We start from the raw sequence: 20,605 nt of genomic DNA on the forward strand, positions 1-20,605 counted from the left end.
TAAGTGGCCTGATTGTCAAAGGTGGTGTTGACCCACAGCACTTTTGCTAATGCGCTGGCCTGCAAATCCCATCTCAAAGGAATCTCAGTCTGCAGGGTTCATATCAGAGCTCCACAGCTGGCCAAGTGATAGACTGTGATTAGCAAGGCATGTTAATGGGCAAAGATTCAATTTGTTCCTGCTTAGAGGAGCAGCAGAGTTGTCTCCACAGCTTGTCTGTCCAGGCCATTAAGGATCCTCCCCTAGTTGAAAGCATTCTTCTAACTTTGTAATGTAGACCAAGCCTAGGAAACATTTCTTCTCCTCCTTGCTATTCTGCTGGCTCAAGACAGGATTTAGGCTGGGATTTTCAAAGGGATGTAAGGGAATTGGGCACTCAAATATCATTGAAAGTCTATCGGGGTTGGCTGCCTAACTCCCAGAGACTCCTTTGAAAATTCCAACTTTAATCAAAGAACTTTTCATCTATCCTAGCTACCTATGTGACTAAATTAGAGGTGAGCCTGAGTTGTGAAATGCAGACCTGGATCCAGATTTCTTTCAGGTTCAAGGGTCTGAGAAAGATCCAGGGTCCTACTTCGGCTCCCACTTTAACTGAAAATGAATTTTAAGGACTCCTGTGGAAGCAAACTGAAAAAACAAGCCATCCAGCAAAGACCACCTACTGAAGACCAGCAGTTTTGAACATAACCAGCTGGCAGTAGCTGTCCTCTGCTGTACAATGGACTGGTCAATGTTTGCATTAAATAGCTTAAAAATGACAAGGAGTCAGCATTAAAGTGACACAAATGGCCCAAAGCAGGATGTTGTGCTCTGTAGATGCCCTCTTTGGGTCATTCACAATGTCCCGCTCATCACAGTGTTTTCCCCCTTTTATCTGGCCAGTGGCGCACAGCGCATATATTACCTCTCCTGAGTCACACTGGTATATTAGTTGTAGAAAATAAGCAGTTGCTTATTGACAGAACAGTAAAATCGACAGCTTAAATTACAGAGCCATTAGAACAACTCTGAAAACAACTATTATAACAGCAGTATTGAAAAAACAGATTTTTCTTTTTGTGTGAGGAAAAGTGATTTTATCCACTTTAATTAAAAATCAGAAATGTGCTTTTTAAACAGGGACTTCAGGTAATGTCAGCCAAAACACAAAGTAATTCAAAAGGAGGAGACTGGATGGCTCAGAGAATTGTTAGTATTCTTCAAAACACTGATCCAAATCCAGCCTAGGGTGGTAGTGACAAAAGTTACCATCTGATGGCTATTCAGTGCTTAGGGCAAACTTTTTGGCCTGAGGGCCGCATCAGGTTTTGGAAATTGTATGGAAGGCCAGTTAGGGGAGCCTATGCCTCCCCAAACAGCCAGATGTGGCCTGGCCTCCGCCCCCTGCTTCTCGCCCCCTGATTGCCCCCCCCCCCCTGCTCCCTGTCCCCTGACTGCCCCCCACTGCCCCATCCAACCTATCCTCTCATTCCTGACTGCCCCCTGGGATCCCTGCACCCATTCAAACCCCCCGTTCCCCACTCTCTGACCACCCTGACCCCTCACCACCACCTCGAACACCCCTGCTCTCTATCCAACCCCACCTGCTCCCTGCCCCCTTACCGCGCTGCCTGGAGCACCGGTGGCTGGCGGCACTACAGTCACACTGCCCGGCTGGAGCCAGCCACGCCACTGCGCAGCACAGAGCACTGGGTCAGGCTGGGCTCTGCAGCTGCGCTGCCCGGCTGCCCAGAGCATTGCACTGGTGAGGCAGCGCGGTGTGCTGAGGCTGCGGAGAAGGGGGAACAGCAGGGGAGGGGCTGGGGGCGAGCCTCCTGGGGCAGGAGCTCAGGGGCCGGGCAGGAGGGTCCTGCAGGCCAGATGTGGCCTGCGGACTGTAGTTCGCCCACCTCTGGCTTAGGGCCTGCTCCAGTGAGGTTCCGCTGCAGCTGTCCTGTTGTAAGATCTCCCGGGTAGCCGCTCTATGCTGACGGGAGAGAGGTCTCCCATCAGCATAATTAAACCACGCCCAACGAGCGGCGGTGGCTATGTTAGAAGGAGATGTTTCCCCGCTGATATGGCGCTGTCCACACTGGCACTTTTGTTGGAGAAACTTATGTCGGGCAGGAGAGTGTTTTTTCACACCCCTGGCTGACAAAAGTTTTACCGATAAAAGTGCTAGTGTAGACATAGCCTGACTGCCACTGCATCACAGGCTAAGCAGTTCCAACTTTTCCACATTGCTGTATCTATGCACTTCAGTCCTGGGGCTACCTCGACCAGTGACAAGATAGTTTCATCTCCATAACCCACTGAAGCTGGAGTTCCTCTGTTGAGACTGCTGGAAAGGGTGTCAATTAATAACCGTTTTAGTGGTTTAATGATGTAATGACTTGTACGCTAGGAACTGGACAACCTATCTCGTGTAAGGCGCAACCACCTATTCAAGTGCCTGATCCAGGTAGGGTCTGAGTGTTTTCTAAGGGCTGGGAAGAGGACCCAGAGCTACTGACTCAGTCCCATGCTCCAGCTGCTAAACAAAACTCCCTCTCATTTAACTTGTAAATGTAGAACTACAATTGCTGCCAACCCAGCATTCCCCATACACTAAATTCACAGAAACACCCTTGAAAGTAATCAGCTAATAACATCACATTTATTAATTTTTAATACATTTAATTAAAATTTTAGATTTACTTCAATATTCTTGAAATGAGGCGATGTCTCATTTCACCACTTTAGTGCAGAGAAGTCTGTAGAAAATTCATATTAATTGTATTATCTTATGTTAATCAAACCTGTGGCAGGGGTAGCGTGAAACGAACACAAAGACAGTTCTCATTTTCACAAAGGCTCCTGCAGAACCCCCCCCCCCCTGCGCCCCAACCTATTAACGTGTATATACACCTCTCTGTGTGTGATGCATAGAGTACATTGGGATTCACTCCAGATGATCGAGCTAACGTGGGGGCTCGGAACATTTTATTTTAATGATAGAGCAAGCGTGGGCTGAATAACAAAGGAATTACTGGAATGTGCATTCAACACCCACATTAATTCCAGATTACTCACTGCCATCAGCATTACTGATGACATACATACTAAATGTGATGAGAATCATTTTTTCACACTTTACTAGGAGAGCAATAACACTTTGGCCAAATTATGCCTGGCTGGGGCACAGGTGTCCTGAGTAAGTTGGAAGAGGTACAGGGAGTCTCTTCCTCCGAACAGCCCCTGCAAGGGACAGCTATAATGTGTCTGCTTGTGCTCTCCGGGAGGATGCAAAATAAACACCATTTTAAAAAGCAAATACGCACTTCACCTTGCTGTTTTAATTGACAAGCAGAGCTTAGTTTGAATGATTCCCTACAGCACTTTGTAAAGGGTGTTCTGCCTAGTACTGCTGTCCAGCTGCTGTGTGCTGCATAGGGATAGACACCACCAACCCCACACTACAATGCTCCCTTTGGCTTGTGCAGCTCTGCCAGCTCCCCTTGCACTCAGGGCAGGGCTGACATTCACCCCTAGTGTGGGGCACTTTTAACTCCTCTCTCACATGGTGTCATCCACTGGAGCACCCCCTCATGGCCATGTGTGGCTCTGCAATGCCTTGCTCCTGTTTTCCCCTTCAGGGCTCCTTAAACAATACTCGCACGGTCTTGCTCAATCGCAGAACTACCTGGGGTCCGATTTTTTTAATTAAACTAACAAAGTTCCCAGAAAGAAACATTTTAAAATCTTCCCCTCCTCCCTGACGTACTGTCCCTTCCTTGGGGACCATTGCCGGAGGCTCTCTCTCCCTGCAGCTTTACTCTGCAGTCCCCATCTAGCTCTGCTTTTCCTTTGAGCTTTCTTTACTCTCACTCACAGGCTTTATCTGCCTAGCTCTCCCCACCAGTCTCCTGAGTTTCCCCAGGTAACTGGCACCTGCCTCTGGCAGTCTCAGCTACTCTGTCACCCACACCCCTGTCCCCTTCTTCTGTTTTATGGCGAAGCAGACTCACTTGCTGAGTCTAAGACTGCCAAACATTGGACACCATAGATAATTCAAGAATTAAAGTCTTTCACCTTTCCCATATTCTTAAAGAATTGCAATGCTGCTTTTTTTTTTATAGGACCCCATTTTCCTGATGCTCTTACTAAGCGTTACAGTGAAAATTTTAAGGCCTCTAAATTTTTCATATAAATACCCCCTTTTGATGGTAAACTCTTGGGGGTGCTCCCAAAGGAGATGATCAGCTGTTTCCTGGACCTTGCATCTTTGTTTGTTTATTAGAAACAAATGACTATTTAAGCCACAATGGCCAGTTAGAGTAAAATGGTTCCATTTATAATTTTCTCTCAGGGCCTTAGAATATATCAGCATTTTCAACTCTTGGGTGTATTTCACGGAATCTTTCTCCCTTTGTTTCTTGTGCCTATATTTCCTCTCCATTCCTTTCTTAACTCATTTTTAATTAGATTATTAAACTCCAGTTTACTTAAGGGACTCTTCAAACCAACTTGCTTGTTTTGACAGCATTTTTTGCCACTTTGTCTGCCTGCTCAATATCCACCACCCCTGCACACGCTGGGATCCATGCTGTTACTATGATTACACCCGTGTCAATTCTGTTAACAGTAATAATTCATTAAGCATATTATTTCTGCTGTCTGAAGTGCCATTTCTGATTGCCAGTAATCATGATAAGGAATCAGACAGGATGACCACGGTGGCTGGGTGCTCAGCTATGACCCAATTAATGCCAGCATTATCCGTGCCAGTTTAGCTGCCAAAATGGTTACAAAATTTGATAGCCGTACAGCTTTCTGTGTGAAGGGCCACAGAATGCTGCTTCCACTCTTCCTGTTCTTACATCTTTGGAGCCATCAATATACATTAGGCATTAGCATCCCCACTTATCACAAATGGATTGATTTGCTATATCCTGCATATTTAACACTCCTTTTCCTCTTTTAAATTCATTATACAGTTCCGTATCTACCTCAGGAGGTATAATTTTCCAGTTATAATGCATTTCCCTAAAGCTATAGATTTTAACCTCTTTTAGGTCTTTGTTTTCCACTAATTCCTTTGTCCACTCTTTAACCCTACTGAGATGAGGCATTTTGAGTTTTTGCCCTACCCGTTGACCACTCAACACCCAGCATGCGTCATATATTAGTTTAGTGTTTCCGTCTTCACTGTTTCCAATGACTTTAGCCCAAAAGGTTAAGTCTCAAACCTTCCCTCTAAACGTAAGAGGCATTTCACCTGCAGCTATCTGCAGTACACGCAGCGGCATTGTGATGAAGGCACCACAAGCAATTTGCAACACTTGAGCTTGAACTGAGTCAAGCTTTCCCAAATTCGTTTTTGATGCTGCATGGGATGCCTCGCACCTATACTCAATAACTACCCCTTCACACCTTCAGCTTCCTGCGGGCCTTTTACATTGGAATGACCAAACTCTTCTCAGATGGGGCTCATCTCATAATCAGGCTTAGCCCCAGTCTCTCCAACCTATGGGCAAGCTACTCTGTTACATCCTCATTGACTTTAACGGGAGCTGAGGGGAAAGAACCCTTCTCAGGAGTCACTCAGCACCTCTAAGGATTGGGCCCTAGTTTCTTCAGTTATTGTTCTGCATTATGTTAAGCAGAGATTTGTTTATCTGAAAGGTCCAATAATTCAGAAAGAACAAATCTGTACTGCTGTAATTCTCAACTGTCACTCTTAGAAAAGTTGAAGGTTTGACTTTGGCCTAGAATTTAGTCATTAACTGAATGTGAACATGCTTGTCTACTGTAGCGTATTATTACTTTCATTTTGTTACTGGTCTAAATGAAGAGTTTGGCAGGTAGTTGTGGTCATATTAACATTTCACAAATGATTGTTTGCAGACTCAGAAACTGTTGGTTTAGACTCTTATAACGTAGTTTCCCAGATTCTCTGGGTTCCTCAGTATCATATTCTCTTCCCTCTGTTTTTTTGTTTTACGTGTTGATCAACATTTATATCCAAATATTCAAATTAATTAGTGAAACTTTCTTTTAGGGTTAATTGTATTCTGAAAATTGATATTCACAAGATCAGTATAAGCATCTATTTAAGCATGGTTTTTACATTTTGATGATTTATTTATTTATAGCAAGGTTTCTTGATTGTTGTTTTTTTTTGCCCAGCATCCAAATTTTGTTCCACAGAGGATAACACTGAAATCTTGCCAGGAGCCAATGGCCATGCCTGCTTTGCAGCCCCCACACCATATCTTCATTATGGAGGTGTGGCCCAGGCAGATTGTATAGGAACTGCTTCTTCTACTAGCATTTTAAATCCCAAGGGCTTGATTCTGTCCTCCTTGCAACAGTGTAAACCTGCATTACCTCTGTGGAAGTCAGTGCAATTAAAGCAGTGCAAGAGAACTCAGAATCAGGCCTGATGTTTCATTTCTTTTTAACTTACATGTTTTATTATTTCCCCTTTTTAACAAGACCCATGAAGTGGCACCCATTGTGGGCCAGACTGTCAACTGATGTATATCAGTGTAGCTCTATTGACTTCAATGGAGCCAGGCTGATTTACATCAGCTGAGGATCTAGTCCTCAGAATTTAATCATAAAGCATAACTGACTGAAATGATCAAAGATGAAGGTCAAATGTTAAGATATTTCTCGCAGATATTTTTTTAGAACTCTGAGCATGAACAGATGGATATTTACCCACCCAAATTCAGCAGACGTGTCCATTTATCCATTACCCAACCACTTTATCTCAATTAGCAGACAATGTTAGGAAGAGCTCAACATATATTTCCCATCCTTTTGCAATGTGACCCTACGTATGACGAGTACTAAATCTATTGCCAGTGGCATCTTGATGCTTCATAGTATTTGTAGGGAGTTAATATGAATGTCAGTGAGTTGAATTGGAAATAAGAAATTTTAGTTTTGAGCCTTAGTTTGGTTTATCCAGCCCTTCTTCCCGGCAGTTCAGCTCTGGAAGGATCCTTGCAGCTGCAGGCCAGATGGTAACGAAAATTATAAACTAAAGAGGAGCTCATTGCTCATTACAAACTTTATGGATTTGGTTAGCCATTGTTCATGTTTATATTAATCTTTGTTGCATAACCCACCCCATTGAATACTTTGCATTTAGTATGTTAACAGGATGCTAATAAGGCTTTTTTGTTTTAAGGGAAAATAATATTTAAAATCAACAATGTTTCACTTTAGCAGACGTTCTCTCTTGAAATTACTGAATAGTGACACAATATTTTACCTATAGCAATGCACATAAGCTACCATAATGTGTTAGAAATACCAGGCCAGATTCTCTAGTGAGTGCAAAAGGACCATAATACAGCAGGAAATGTTCAACAGACAATTCCTCTGGCATAGGAGAACTTCCTACTGGTATATCTTCTCAGAGTAGGGGAAGTGCCAAGGGTGTGTTGGGGGGCATGTCAGGAGTATGCCTGTCCTCCACTGGTATAGGGTCTATTAAGTTTCCTCCATCTGTGGCATAATTTAGAGCAGCCTAACAGCTACTCTAAATATCACTGTGGCTGGTCCATACCATAACTGCTCCCAGAGGCCTCCTGCTTTCCTCCCTATGCCAAATAGAGCTCTGGTACAGAACATATTCTGACCAACCCTGACTGAAATGGTATGGGTCACATCATGGTCTCTCTTCAATATAAATTGGAACCACTGGCTTTACTCTGGTGTGAAACGAGCGTAAATGAGATCAGAATCACGCCGTGTATATGGGGAGACCCTGTCTGAATGTTACCCTACACGTATCTTTTTCTCTTCATGGCATTTATCCCCAAAGAACAGATTGACGTCAAAGATCTAAGTTTAATGTTTAAGTGTTTCCAAGTCTTGGTATATAATACGAATATTCTAATTAAAATACATTGCAAAAGATATAGGTCATGGGAGATTGACTGGAAATGCAGCTTCAGGCACTGCAGGGGACATCTGGGGCCAAGATTGAGGACAATCAGTGGTGACAGTGGTGCCAGACTTGTGTGTCAAACAGTTAATAGATATATTATGTAGTTTGAAGCTGCCTAAATCAGTGAAACAACAACATACACTGAGGAAATCCAGGTTGACACCTCAGCTTGGGAACCTTGCTTCTGTGTCTGCTCTTTGGGGGATGACATACTGCATCTCTATGGACAGAAACTACAAGAATTGCTCAAGTACAAGGACAATGTTTGTTAGGATAGTAAACTCTCTGGGGCTGGGATCTCATCATCTTGTCTGCAAAGTGTCTAGCACAGTATTGGAGATGTATAAAGAATAAATAACATTATTAAAAGGCCTGGTGTATGACTATTGTGGACATCAGTGGTTTTGGGGGCAGGGGAATTAAAAGTAAATAGAAGTGTAAAAATGGAATCAAGAAAAACAAGGAACAATTAAGCATGATAATGTTCAATGACAGCTGCTCTAGATTAACAAGAATTTATTGGGTTTGATTCAGGGATCAGTGGGTGAAATTCTATGGCCTGTGTTATGCAAGAGGTCAGACTAGATGATCATAATGGTCCATTCGGAATTTAAAATATGTTAATATAATTCATCCTTAGTGTATCTCCAGTGATAGAGTTCTCCAATAGAGATTCATGAAAGTTGAATATTGCCCATTGATCCATCCTTCTTTACTTCTGAAATCAGTCACAATAAGAAGAGCCCATTGAGGTTATTTGGCGAAATGCAAAAGTTTCCCATTGATTACAAATATATTTAGGTTTGATAGAAAATTTCCTATTTTATCTTATAATTTTCTTCAAACCATTAGTGCACAAATCAACATATATATGTCAATTCATATACTTTAAAGTCAGTTTTTCTATCTGATTAATTAACTTGTTTATAACAGACAAACTAGCTTTTTTATAATGTCAGGAGCTCTTTTGTGTCCAAAAGCAAGTTGCCACAAAAGTCAGCAAAAAGAGATCTGAGTTTAATAAAATCATAAATTACTTTTTAATGTCTTCAGGCTCCTACAAATATAATTCATCTTTAATTTCTTATTAGTTTGTTTGTGCAGATGCTGGAACAAAACTAGCTGAGTCAACAATCTTGCATAAACAGATGATTGCATCTATGCCTGGAGTAAGTACTGAACCACACTCCATCTCTTTGTTTCTGCTTTTTTTAAAATTATGTCTCACACAGTTCTGATGTTTAGATTGTTTCATGGAAATGTCCTTTCTCTTACCTTTGTTTCTCTTCTGGCTTACCAGGGCATTGAAGATAGAAGCTTGGATGATTCATTTTTATAGCATGTTGAGAAAAATTTAAAGTAACACAACTTGATCCTGCAGCCTCTACTTTATCCTTACTCACATTACAAGTCCCATTGACTTCAGTGGGGCTTCTCACTCAAGTAGGGGTTACCTTGCTAGTCTCCAGAAAACTGAATTGGGGAGCAGACCAACTGAATGCCTCAAAAGATGTCATAGGGAGGGAGATTTCAGACAATTGCCCCCACTTTCCCAAAAGAAAGACACAGGTAAAGAAGGAAGTTAAATAATCCTGTAAGGTATTCAGATTTATCATGCTGGGTGTAGCACAAATACCAGTAGATAGATAGGGTCTTGGGCTTGTCCTTAGTCATCCCAAGTCTGCTCCAGGATTTGCAGACTGCTTTTCTATGCTCAAGTCTCACCAGCTCTATAGATGGCCTAACAGGTCTTTTCTGTATCTAACTTCTGTGATTCTATGACTTTTAACTCCAAGCCGCAATGATAATTAACACCTCTCCTAACAGAACCTTTTAATTGTATTTTGATCAAAGTAGCCAGATTGCTCTCGATATAACAAGACATGGAATAAATTGATCACTTTAGAAGAACTAACAGAAGAGAAAGTTGTTCTGCTGTTTGAATGCAACATATTACTGCCAAAAGAAACAGAATAAATAGTAGGAGAAAAGTCTCTTGCAATAGAGGTTTATTATTCAGGAGGTTTGAGCACAATACCTTTTATAATTCCATCCCTCAGTTTAAAAGAACCAATGTGGAATCCTTAGTCCACAGAAACTGGATGGAGGACACTCTGACAGGGCTGCCAGTGACCTTATTTTACTGTTTGTTATTCTGTCAAGAGAACTGACAGGCATAGCATTTGAACAGGCAGAAAGTGTTATAGTTCAGCACCATGTAGATTTATATTAACATAGAAAAATGAGAACTACTTCGGTCAGCTGCTTAAATATAGAATTTGAGCAGATTCTCAAATTTCAGCAACTAAAACTCATGGCTGAATAATTTTATGAACAAAAACAACACTGGCTGTTATTAATGCTCATTAAAGGGTGATCAGTTAATAGAATCATAGAAGATTAGGGTTAGAAGAGACCTCAGGAGGTCATCTAGTCCAACCCCCTGCTCAAAGCAGGACCAACCCCAACTAAATCATGTTTAGGATGTAGACCATTTACTAGAGGGGTCAAAGAGGAATATCCTTTCCCAACGTACAGTATTGCATTACAGGCCAGGTGCATTATGACCTTTTGTCTTCTTTTAAAGCTGTAGGTATTGGCCACTCTTGGAAGCAAGATATGAGATTTGATAAAACAATGGTGTCGTGTAATGCAGTAAGTGTATTGGACCCAGAATAATCCTGAATTGATAGAAGTTTGATTTTCAGAGGTGCTGAGCAGCCACCACTCCCACAGACTTCAGCTGAAGTTGCGGGTGCTCACCACTCCTGAAAAATCAACTCCTCGCATTCAGAGGATTCTGCCTTTGGGTTAAGGGGAATACTCCACCAGTCGTAGGCACCTTCTCACAAAGCTTTTATGAAGAGCTCTCTGGCATGATCTATGCTTAGCTTGGTAATTTAATTCACTGCATTGCTCGGCATGTGCCTTGCAGATCTTTTACTAACTGAGGGCTAGATTGGCACCTGGCAATGTGCCCTGAGTAAGGGGCCATGCACAACTGCACTTCCCGGGAACATAGCCCAGACCAAATTGTGACTCTATTACATCACAGTTTGGTCCCTGCTCCCCTTTTGCTCCATGGGGGAGGTAATGCAAGCTAGCCTTTTTCCTGGCACAGATTACTTCTCCCTGTATGCTGGCACAGCTGCTTACCCACCTGTGACTGAAATGCAGATAGCTCTTGCGAGAGCATAGGGAGATGTTTTATACCCCCTAATTCCCCAGGGCTGCTGGTGTGTAGGCTGGCTCATGATTGAGCCCAGTGTGCCATCTGTCCTCTCCATTTAAATAGGAGTTGAAGGAAAGAAACTGTCTTTATTGTGTCTATTTTCCTCAGGCTATCTGTAATTATGGAGGGGGGTTTGTTGCAGTTTCTTAAAAAAAAAATCTTACACAGCTTTGCTTTGTACAGTTTGGGCTCCCAGAATTTTTGCATGTTCCCAAAGTCTTGTGAAAACTGTACTTTTGTTGCTACTCTGAAAACACTTATATTTTTTAAACCCTACCTGTTGTGAAGTGAAAACTATTGTGACCTAAATTTAGCATGGTTTTTAAATGTTTTTTTTAAGTAAATTTGAAATGGCAGCAAAGTGCTGATCTTTTGAGTACTTTGTCAATGAAAATATTCTACTAAGCTCTGCTCGCAAAAATTGTGGTGCACACATTCATCTCTGTTAAAAAGTGAAAAGCATGAACAGTGATTCAAAATAAATTTTTCTGGTGCCATCTTCACTGGGAATTTGTGAGCAAGGAAGAATGACCGTGTTCTTTACATAAGCTTCCTGAACTGGACTCATTCATATGAACACAGAGGGTCCGTGCCTGTCGTTCTATTTCAGTTTCTTAGGGCTTAGTCCACCAATTTGCCTCAGAGGAGAGCTCAGCTGCTTGAAAAGTTGTGGGACTAGGGGCCTTATCCAGAGCCCATTGACGCTGATAAAAAGACTCCCGTTGACATCAGTGGACTTTGATTCAGGCCACATGAAAAGTTCAAGGGAGTACACTGTACTAATATTCTTAAAAAGGTCTTCACTTCACTTTTTATTACAGTCACTGATGAGAAATTCTGTGATGGATGAAGTAGGTACTGAGATTGGCTGCTTTATATATAATGAGGCAAACTACACTGCAAAGAAGACTCCCACGGACTATTTCAGATTAAACGGTACACCACCGGAAGCAGTCAAGAAACAGATGTTTTTTCAGTGAACATGAGACAAATCCAGAAACCTGAATATGTCAAAAACCAGATGACTAAATTCAGTTCTTTTGTGTGTTTTTTTTAGTGTGGAACAGCAGCAATGGAGTGCATGAGGCAGTACGTTAATGACGTGCTGGATTTTATTGCCGATATGCATACCTTAACCAAATTAAAGGTGAGTACGATACAGGGATATGTTGACCCAAATTGTATTTGCTAATAATGACTTTCATCCTTTCTGTAAATAGCATAGTTGGAGGACCTATATGAAAATGACCAACAGAGAGACTTCTGTTTTAAAGCTAGTGTTATCATAGGTTAGTGAGTCATTTCCTCAGGGAAAAACAAGAAGGAGCTTATGGAGAGGGCTGAAGTTAGGGCTGGATTTGAATATGCATAGCACACAAATAAAAACCCAGGTTTCATTTTTTTAAATGTGGATGCTGATAAAATAATATCATACAAAGATTGCTTTGGAAGGGACAGTCAGGTTAAACAATCATATACAGAAAAAATAAGTTCCGTATCCATGTTACTAATTCTGCTTTAATGGACCAATCCTGCATCCCTTATACACGCACACAGACATTACTTGTCTTTGTTAGGGGTGTATGATTTAACCATGTGTTATTAAAGTTGTAATAATTTTAAAATTCCAGTTTTCTTTTCCTCATGTATGATGATGCATTTCACTCAGTTTGGACAATGAAAATAGACTAGTCAGTTTCTCTTTGGTTTCTAGTCAGTGTTATTTTCTGATTCTTATACATTAGCCTGATGCTGCAATGTTTGGACAGCAAACATGCCAGAGAAATGTTTACATCAAAATAGAATATTTTAATTTTAAAAAGCTCATATAAACATTTATTCTATTATTAAGTTTTGTAAAATAAGTAATAATAACTACTAATAATTTATTTTTATTTATACAACTTAAATTGTAACATTGTCCCTCTAAACAAATCTGAGTATAGTTTAGAGCTGAAAATACATGCACAGTGGTTGAAATTCACCTCTGAGGAGAGGGGAAGCACAGGTATATCAATAGCACTGCTTAAATACAGTACCTCCTACATCCTCAAAAATGGTGTTAAGTGGGATTTAAATGGTCTGTTGATCTAGTGCTGCTTCCCTGCACAGGAGTGGATTTCATCCAGTTAGCACATAAAGTAAAGCAGGAGGGGATGTAAGCAGGTCTTGCTACTTGTAACCCATATAAAGCTTGCAAGACAAATTGATGGTTTGGGAGTATGGAAGAGAGGTCATTCCAAAGTACAGAAGAGAGTCCAAAAGCTGTAAAAGATGCAGCCAATGCTAAAATCTGGCAAAAGGCCATTAGTATTTGAACAACGGGAACTCAGTGATCCAAGGGGAAGTTCATCAGCAGAATCAGAGGTCACTCCATCACCGAACACAGTCAAATCAAGCAGTTGCCAAATTGTATTTTTGTGATCTAAAGCTCAGTTAACAGATATAGTACAGCTAGTGTTACCTAATTCTAACTAGCAAGAAAACATATTCCTGTCATTCACACATTGCACCCTGGGCTCTGACATACACATGGGAGGCTCCGCTACTAATCTCCCACCTTTACTTCTAGCCTGTGCCTAAAGAGCTGTTGATTTGCTCCAATGCATTTTACAGCACAGGCCAGTCTGTAAGGGATACTGAAAGGCTGCACAGCAGAGACCATCTCCCCTAGAGATGAGTGTACTGCTTCTCTTACATGCCAAGCTTTGGAATGTGTCAGTCTTTTTCTGAGAAGTAGTGACAGTGCACTAGATCGCCTCATGCTACCCGTTCATCTTTTATCTTCACACGAACATCTTCTTGCAGGGAGAGAGTGTCAGCCACACAAATGAGGCGGAATCATGGGTAAAACCTAAAAAAATGCTTCTGTTGAAACCCACAAGAAATTTTTTTAAGAGAGAAAAATCTCTGCGTCCAGTGCCTGCCCCATTGAATGTCTGTCTTGAACCCTATTCAGCTTTTAGAAATGTTCCAGGAGGAGAAGCTGCTTTTTTCCTCTTTTGCACTGGAGTAGTAATCCACTCTAAAGCGTGAACTAATTAATCGTTTTCAACTGAACTGAATTCCCATCCCACTATAATTTTTCCCTGTTAAAAAATTATTCACACATTCTAAATTACTTTCCAAATATACTAAAAAATGAATCAGTGGTGAAACTAAGAGACTTATCCTGTACACTTATGCCACAGAAAACATGAATTTGATTGAAACCATAAATGGAAACCGTATCTTTGTAAATATATTCAGATGACCTCTCTCATCTGTGAAATAGTCCTAAAAAGAGCTCTCTTTCTTGCATACTTTTTTTTTTTAATTCCCCCTTCTTCCCTTTTCTTTTCCCATTTTACTAAATTGTTGCTATCTCTTTAAGGCTCCAATCCTGCAAAAGCTCATGCAAAAGCTCACACTTGGTAAGGCAACTCCCATCCTTTCATGTATTTATACTTGCTCCTGTATTTTTCACTCCATGCATCTGATGAAGTGGGGGCAGGGCCTGGGGCAGAGCGGAGGCAGGAAGAGACAGGGTGGGGGTGGAGGTTTGGAGGAAGGGGTCAGGTGGGGATGAGGTCTGGGGCGGAGCAGGAGGTTGAGCACCTGGGGCCTGGAGGAAGCTGGTGCCTGTGGTTGTGTTGGTCCCAGGATATTAGAGAGACAGGGTGGGTGAGGCAAAAGGTCCAATGAACATATTACTTCACCCAACTTGTCTCTCTAATATCCTGGGACCAATATGTCTAAAACAACACTGCAAACAACAATGGAAGATATGGAATTTTTCCATCTGAAATGGAAACTCCACTACATGAAGAAAAAGGATGAAAAACTTAACAGCGACATCTGCTTTCTGAGCAAATGCAAGAAACAAAACATCATTCCCAGGGGTCTCACCATCTATAGTCCTTTGACACTACATATAACAGAAGTTGGTCCAGTAAAAGATATTACTACCTCATGCACCTTGACTTGCTTAAATTACACAGATGCATAAGTCTTTGCAGAATCTAAAAGTACTTCATGTTTATTGTTAGTCCTTGTATAGCAAACGATGGACCTGAACTAAGCCCCCTGCTCTGTTCTTCATATATCTTTCATGGGGCAAAATTAAACCAGGGAGCAAACTTCTAAACTTTGTGATTTGGGGGTTGAAATCTGGATCAGAATCAAAGCATGAGATATGGGTCAGACTGCTTGAAGGAATACAGTAGAAAGCCAGCTAATATGGCCATTATTTTAGTTAATGGTTTATTGAAGTTCTGGTTCAGTTTGGAAAATGTAAAGGCAAGTATATATTTAGTCTGGAGTGTTTGTATGTGGAAAAGCTGTAGCCTCTTCCTTTTTGGATTTACCTTTTTAAGGCATGCAGACAGAAACACACTGTATGTCTTCTACATAGCTGGGCAAATAGTGGAAAAATCAAACCAAAAACCCTACAAATGTTCAGTCAGAGTTTTAAAACAAGTCCACATCATCCATGTTCATGCCCATTCATACTCATTTTACATGAATGTTCATATTGACTGGGATTCACTAATGCAAATGTCCCTGGAAAGTGGATTTTAAGTTTGTCCACATTGTATATTTGCTTTCTGCAAGTATTCCCTCCAGAGGCCTGTTGGTAAGAGTTACACTAGCCAATCCAGGTGATGGGAACAATATCATGTGACTTATATGACCAATCACAACCTAAGAGCATCACTTGATTTGGGATTTCAAATTGTGAATAACAAGGCTTTGAGTTTAAAAGGGGGAAATTGTTCATCAGCTAATGAATAAATCTAAGGAAAGCACTGTTTGCAGACATTCAATGAACAGAAAAGGAGGTAAAGTTTGCTGAATAAATATTTAGTTAAAAGTTGTTAGTTTAGCTCTAATAAAGTGTTTTATTGGACATTAATTGTGTATTTCTTTCTCAGCCCTGTATTAGTAACTAGTGCATTATATTAGACTTGCACATGATAACTTCTCAGCATAGCCATAGTCTCATTTATTGTCTGTGTTCAGTTATTTATCGTCTTTGTTTTCTCTTGGAATAAGATGTAAATTTCTAGAAAGTCAGGAAAGCTGAATTTATAAATTTCACTGTCTGGACATAAGCAAAAGATCTAATCGATCTATCTATCTAATCATCTGTGCTGGAAGATTTTGCACTCCTGAAACAGGAGTTTGGTTAAATGATTTTCATTTGGTAGAACTAAAATTACTGGGGCCAGATCCTCAGCTGATGAAAATCAGCATAGGTCCACTGACTTTCATGCCATTATAGCAATTTATTCCAGCTGATGATATGGCCTCTGTTATGCAAAGGACAGTTTGTCCCTTTAAGCAAACCATACACCAATTGGCACTGCCATTATCTGCAATAGCAATAGACAATTCACAATTACCACATTTGGGAATATGGAGGAATCTCAAGAAGCACCAATTAAGCATTACAGCTCACAACAGTGTTTTATAAAATACATTTTCAGGGATAAGCATATGCCACTCAGTAGATACAACACTACCCTTAGATTTTCAGGGCCTAAATGTCCTCACAATAAATGAGCCATGCAAAATGGTCTCTCGCCCACTGAAGAGGCAAAATATTGTATTTTTAAAGGCAAATGGCTATTTGCCTGGGTAAAGCTGGTAATTTCTTGTGCAAATTGTATTACCTTGTGAAAAGATTGAGTCCTTTGATGTGCAATTAAGTAAATTGAGTATGCAAAAGCTAGTTTGCTACATAGTTACAGGGTTTGCTGATGGAAAGGATGCATGCACATGTTGCCTAACTCTTTCTTTGTATGGGTGATTGAAGGTGAACAGACAATATGTGAGAATTTGCATAAAGTGGATCTAGTGCAATACCCTACTGGATAGAAAATCAGATATTTACTTTGCAGAGTCACATGAAGACGTGTTCCCAGCCACTGCATGAAGACACATTTGGTGGACATCTCAAAGTTGGTTTAGCTCAGATTGCAGCTATGGAAATTACACGAGGCAATCACAGAGATAATAAAGCTGTGATTCGTTACTTGCCGTGGCTTTATCATCCTCCTTCTGCAATGCAACAGGGGTAAGTGCACTTTTGTCCCCAAAAGAAGAGCAAGGAGGCAGAAATTCCCACAATAATTCTGGGGTTCTTGCCAAATTAAAGGGAACGCAGTTAGTGATGACAGTGGGTGTGATTTGATGATGGATGCTGAAACAAAGACAATTCAAGGTTAAATGTTTCAACAACCCCAACTTTATGACTCAGTAGTATTGCATCCTGGTCCCAAATGGATCCATGATGTAACTCCATTGGCTTCAGTGAAATTACATCAGGGATGAATTTGAATAAGGATTTTAGAATATGAGTTCATAGTAAAACAGAATGAAAGTGTTAGATCAGTTCTGGTTGTAAACCTAGCTATATAGGACCAACTCCTGACTACTTACTCATTGCAGTTTGCCTGTTTAAGGAGTGAATGTAAATGAGTAGGGGCTCCAGGACTGGGTCCATGTTGAAGGTGATCTGTTAAAAAAAGACTTCACAATATGAGAGGTTTGTTGGATTTAATCTGTGAAGCTGTACATATATTTTAATTTAAATACATGCTTAACCCTCCCCAGACAAGGTAAATGTGAGAGATCCTGACCTGTAGTATTTCTGTGTGGCTGCGGGTTGTGTAGGATAACGGGAAATGATGGCGGTGCGGGTGAAGAGAACTAAGCCTAGTTTTATAATTATTTTTCATAGAGCGAAAGGATGGTCGTGTCGTTAAGACACTGGCCATAGCCTCAGCAGATTTGGATTAAATTCCTGGCTCTAGTACAGATTTCCTATGGGAGCTCAGCAAGTCACGTTGGGCCTTATTTTTCAAGGTATTTAGGTGCCTAAAGGTGCAGATAGGCACCTAGTGGGAGTTAGGCACCTATCTGCATCTTTAGGCATCTAATACCTTGAAAAATCTGGCCCCCAGTCCTGTGAACACTTATGTATATGTGCTTAATATTAAGCATGTGTATGTGTGTTTGCAGTATCGGGATTATCATCTCCCGGGGCTTCAGTTCGCCAGGTGTAAAATGAGGCTAATATGTCCTGAGGTGAGGATAATTAATGTGTGTGAAGCCCCAGGTCCTAGGTGCTGAACACCATAGAAAAGCCAGTGAATAAAATAAATGTATTATCGTTATGCCTTATTGGTGTTTTGAATTACTGATGATATTAAATTAATAATGAAAAATGGCAGTGAGAGGTCTGCTAGGCAACGGCTTTCTGACCTGAAAAATCTGGCCCCCAGTCCTGTGAACACTTATGTATATGTGCTTAATATTAAGCATGTGTATGTGTGTTTGCAGTATCGGGATTATCATCTCCCGGGGCTTCAGTTCGCCAGGTGTAAAATGAGGCTAATATGTCCTGAGGTGAGGATAATTAATGTGTGTGAAGCCCCAGGTCCTAGGTGCTGAACACCATAGAAAAGCCAGTGAATAAAATAAATGTATTATCGTTATGCCTTATTGGTGTTTTGAATTACTGATGATATTAAATTAATAATGAAAAATGGCAGTGAGAGGTCTGCTAGGCAACGGCTTTCTGACCTGAAATCAGTTTCTTCTCAGTGCCTATGAATTCAGATGAGTAAGTAATCTAACTTCCAGGCTTTGTGAAAGCCAGGGGATCTTGGATTGAGATGAAACCAATGGAAATTATTGTTACTCTTGTGTTACACTAACACTTAGATGCTCCAGCTAAGATCAGGGTCTCATTGTGCTAGGTGTTGTATGATCTTTTAATTAGAGACAGTCCCTGCCCCAAAGAACTTACAAACTAAAGGGACAAAGACAGACAAAGGGTGGAAGAAAGGAAGTGTGATTAACCTTATTTTACCGATGGGGAAGTGAGAGATCCAGTGACTTGCCCGTTGTCACACAGGAAGGCTCTGGCAGAGCTGGGAACTGAATCTGGATCTCATGAATCACTGCCCAGTGCCATAACTATATACAGAGGAATCCTGATAGAAAGCTCCTTTGATAATTTATATCCAAATAATCACTGCATGTGGCTCTATGAGTTTGCCACATCAGCCTTGTGCAGAATCTCAGTTTTGCAAGGACAGAACAAGTGCTGCTGGGCATGTTAGTGCCATGCCAGGGCAGCCAATGTACATGCGGCTCTACCTGGCATTCCCACAAGCTGTCCAAATGATTTAGACTCTAGCAAGCACAGGCAGCATTTTGCAAACATATGGGATTTTCAGTTAATGAGAGATAGCAAAGTTTACATGCATTGTAAAAATCAGTTGTTCTCTGACAGGCCCAAAGAATTCATCGAATGTGTATCTCATATTCGTTTACTCTCCTGGCTACTTCTGGGGTCTCTGACACACAATGTCGTCTGTCCGAATTTTCCCTCGTCTTGCATGCCAATTCCTCTGGATGCTGGCTCCCACATTGCAGACCACCTTATTGTTATCCTGATTGGGTTTCCAGAGCAATCAAAGGTAAGGGATTCCATGGGTTTAAGACGATACACCATATGCAATGCCATTAGTATTGCAAACACTTAACCAGTTGTGGTTTTTTTCAGGGAAGTGAAATGCATCTTACAACTTTTCCTCCTCTGGATATTATAAAAGCAACTTCATGTGAATGCCTTATTTAAAGTGGCTTAAACTCCCAGATGGTACCCCTTGTACAAGTAAAATATTCCAGCAGTATTGAATGTTTTAAAATTACACTGCCCACTTTCTTGTTCAATAATAGTCCCACCATACTAAAACTAAAACTGCCCAAACTTAGCAAGCTGCTGTATTCATAAGATATAGGAAATTGGAAGCATAATAAAAAACTTATGATTATAATTCAGAAAAGAAACCCCAGATCTGCCCAGTCTTTCTTAAGGTAACTGCCCCAATAGACTCAGAAAACCAGTGATAAATTCACTAAAAATCAGCTCGCTAGATTGTTTTATTGTCTGAGAGCATCACTGTCTAGTGGTCTAAGCACAGGAGTGGGAGATGGGAATTCCTGAGTCCTAAGCCTAGCTCTCTCAGCTCCACATTGACTCTCCCTGTAGCAAGTGACTATTCTATTCAAATAAGACATGCTAACCTCCATCACAGAGATAGTGTGAGGATTAAAAATGATTTAATATTTGCAAACAGAGATGGGCTCAAGCCCAGCTTGATTTGTCAAATGCTTTGAAGATGAACAGTGCACATTGTTGCAAATCGTAAACCATTTATGACAATAATTAACATAGATGCAGTAGGCGGTATGTGTTTATTAAATAAATAATAAATAGGAGTTTATTAACTACAGAAGTAGAACGATCACATGCTTGTCTAGTACTTGGCCTCCCCTCACCCATTCAAGACTGATGCTTCCTATTCATTCCTTCTAGCTCGTTTTGCTCTTTCAAATACCTCCCTCCAGTTACCAAGCAACCCTGGCAGTGTTTGGTGCAGTCATACTGG

The 20,605-nt window shown here is 40.9% G+C and overlaps 1 protein-coding gene across 12 annotated transcripts in view; it reads left to right on the forward strand.

The window, feature by feature from the left end:
* The window catches only part of UNC79 (unc-79 homolog, NALCN channel complex subunit), a 157,695-nt gene that overhangs the window by 125,563 nt on the left and 11,527 nt on the right, over window positions 1–20,605 (forward strand). For all 12 annotated transcript variants that reach the window (XM_054026851.1, XM_054026849.1, XM_054026850.1 and 9 more), the window contains 4 exons: window positions 9,019–9,096; window positions 12,217–12,306; window positions 17,042–17,217; window positions 19,444–19,630. In XM_054026851.1, the coding sequence (XP_053882826.1) occupies window positions 9,019–9,096; window positions 12,217–12,306; window positions 17,042–17,217; window positions 19,444–19,630 (531 nt within the window). The remainder of the gene's footprint in view (window positions 1–9,018; window positions 9,097–12,216; window positions 12,307–17,041; window positions 17,218–19,443; window positions 19,631–20,605) is intronic.

The sequence above is a fragment of the Malaclemys terrapin genome, chromosome 4 (assembly GCF_027887155.1).
Source record: "Malaclemys terrapin pileata isolate rMalTer1 chromosome 4, rMalTer1.hap1, whole genome shotgun sequence".
In the NCBI taxonomy this organism is placed as follows: Eukaryota; Metazoa; Chordata; order Testudines; family Emydidae; genus Malaclemys; species Malaclemys terrapin.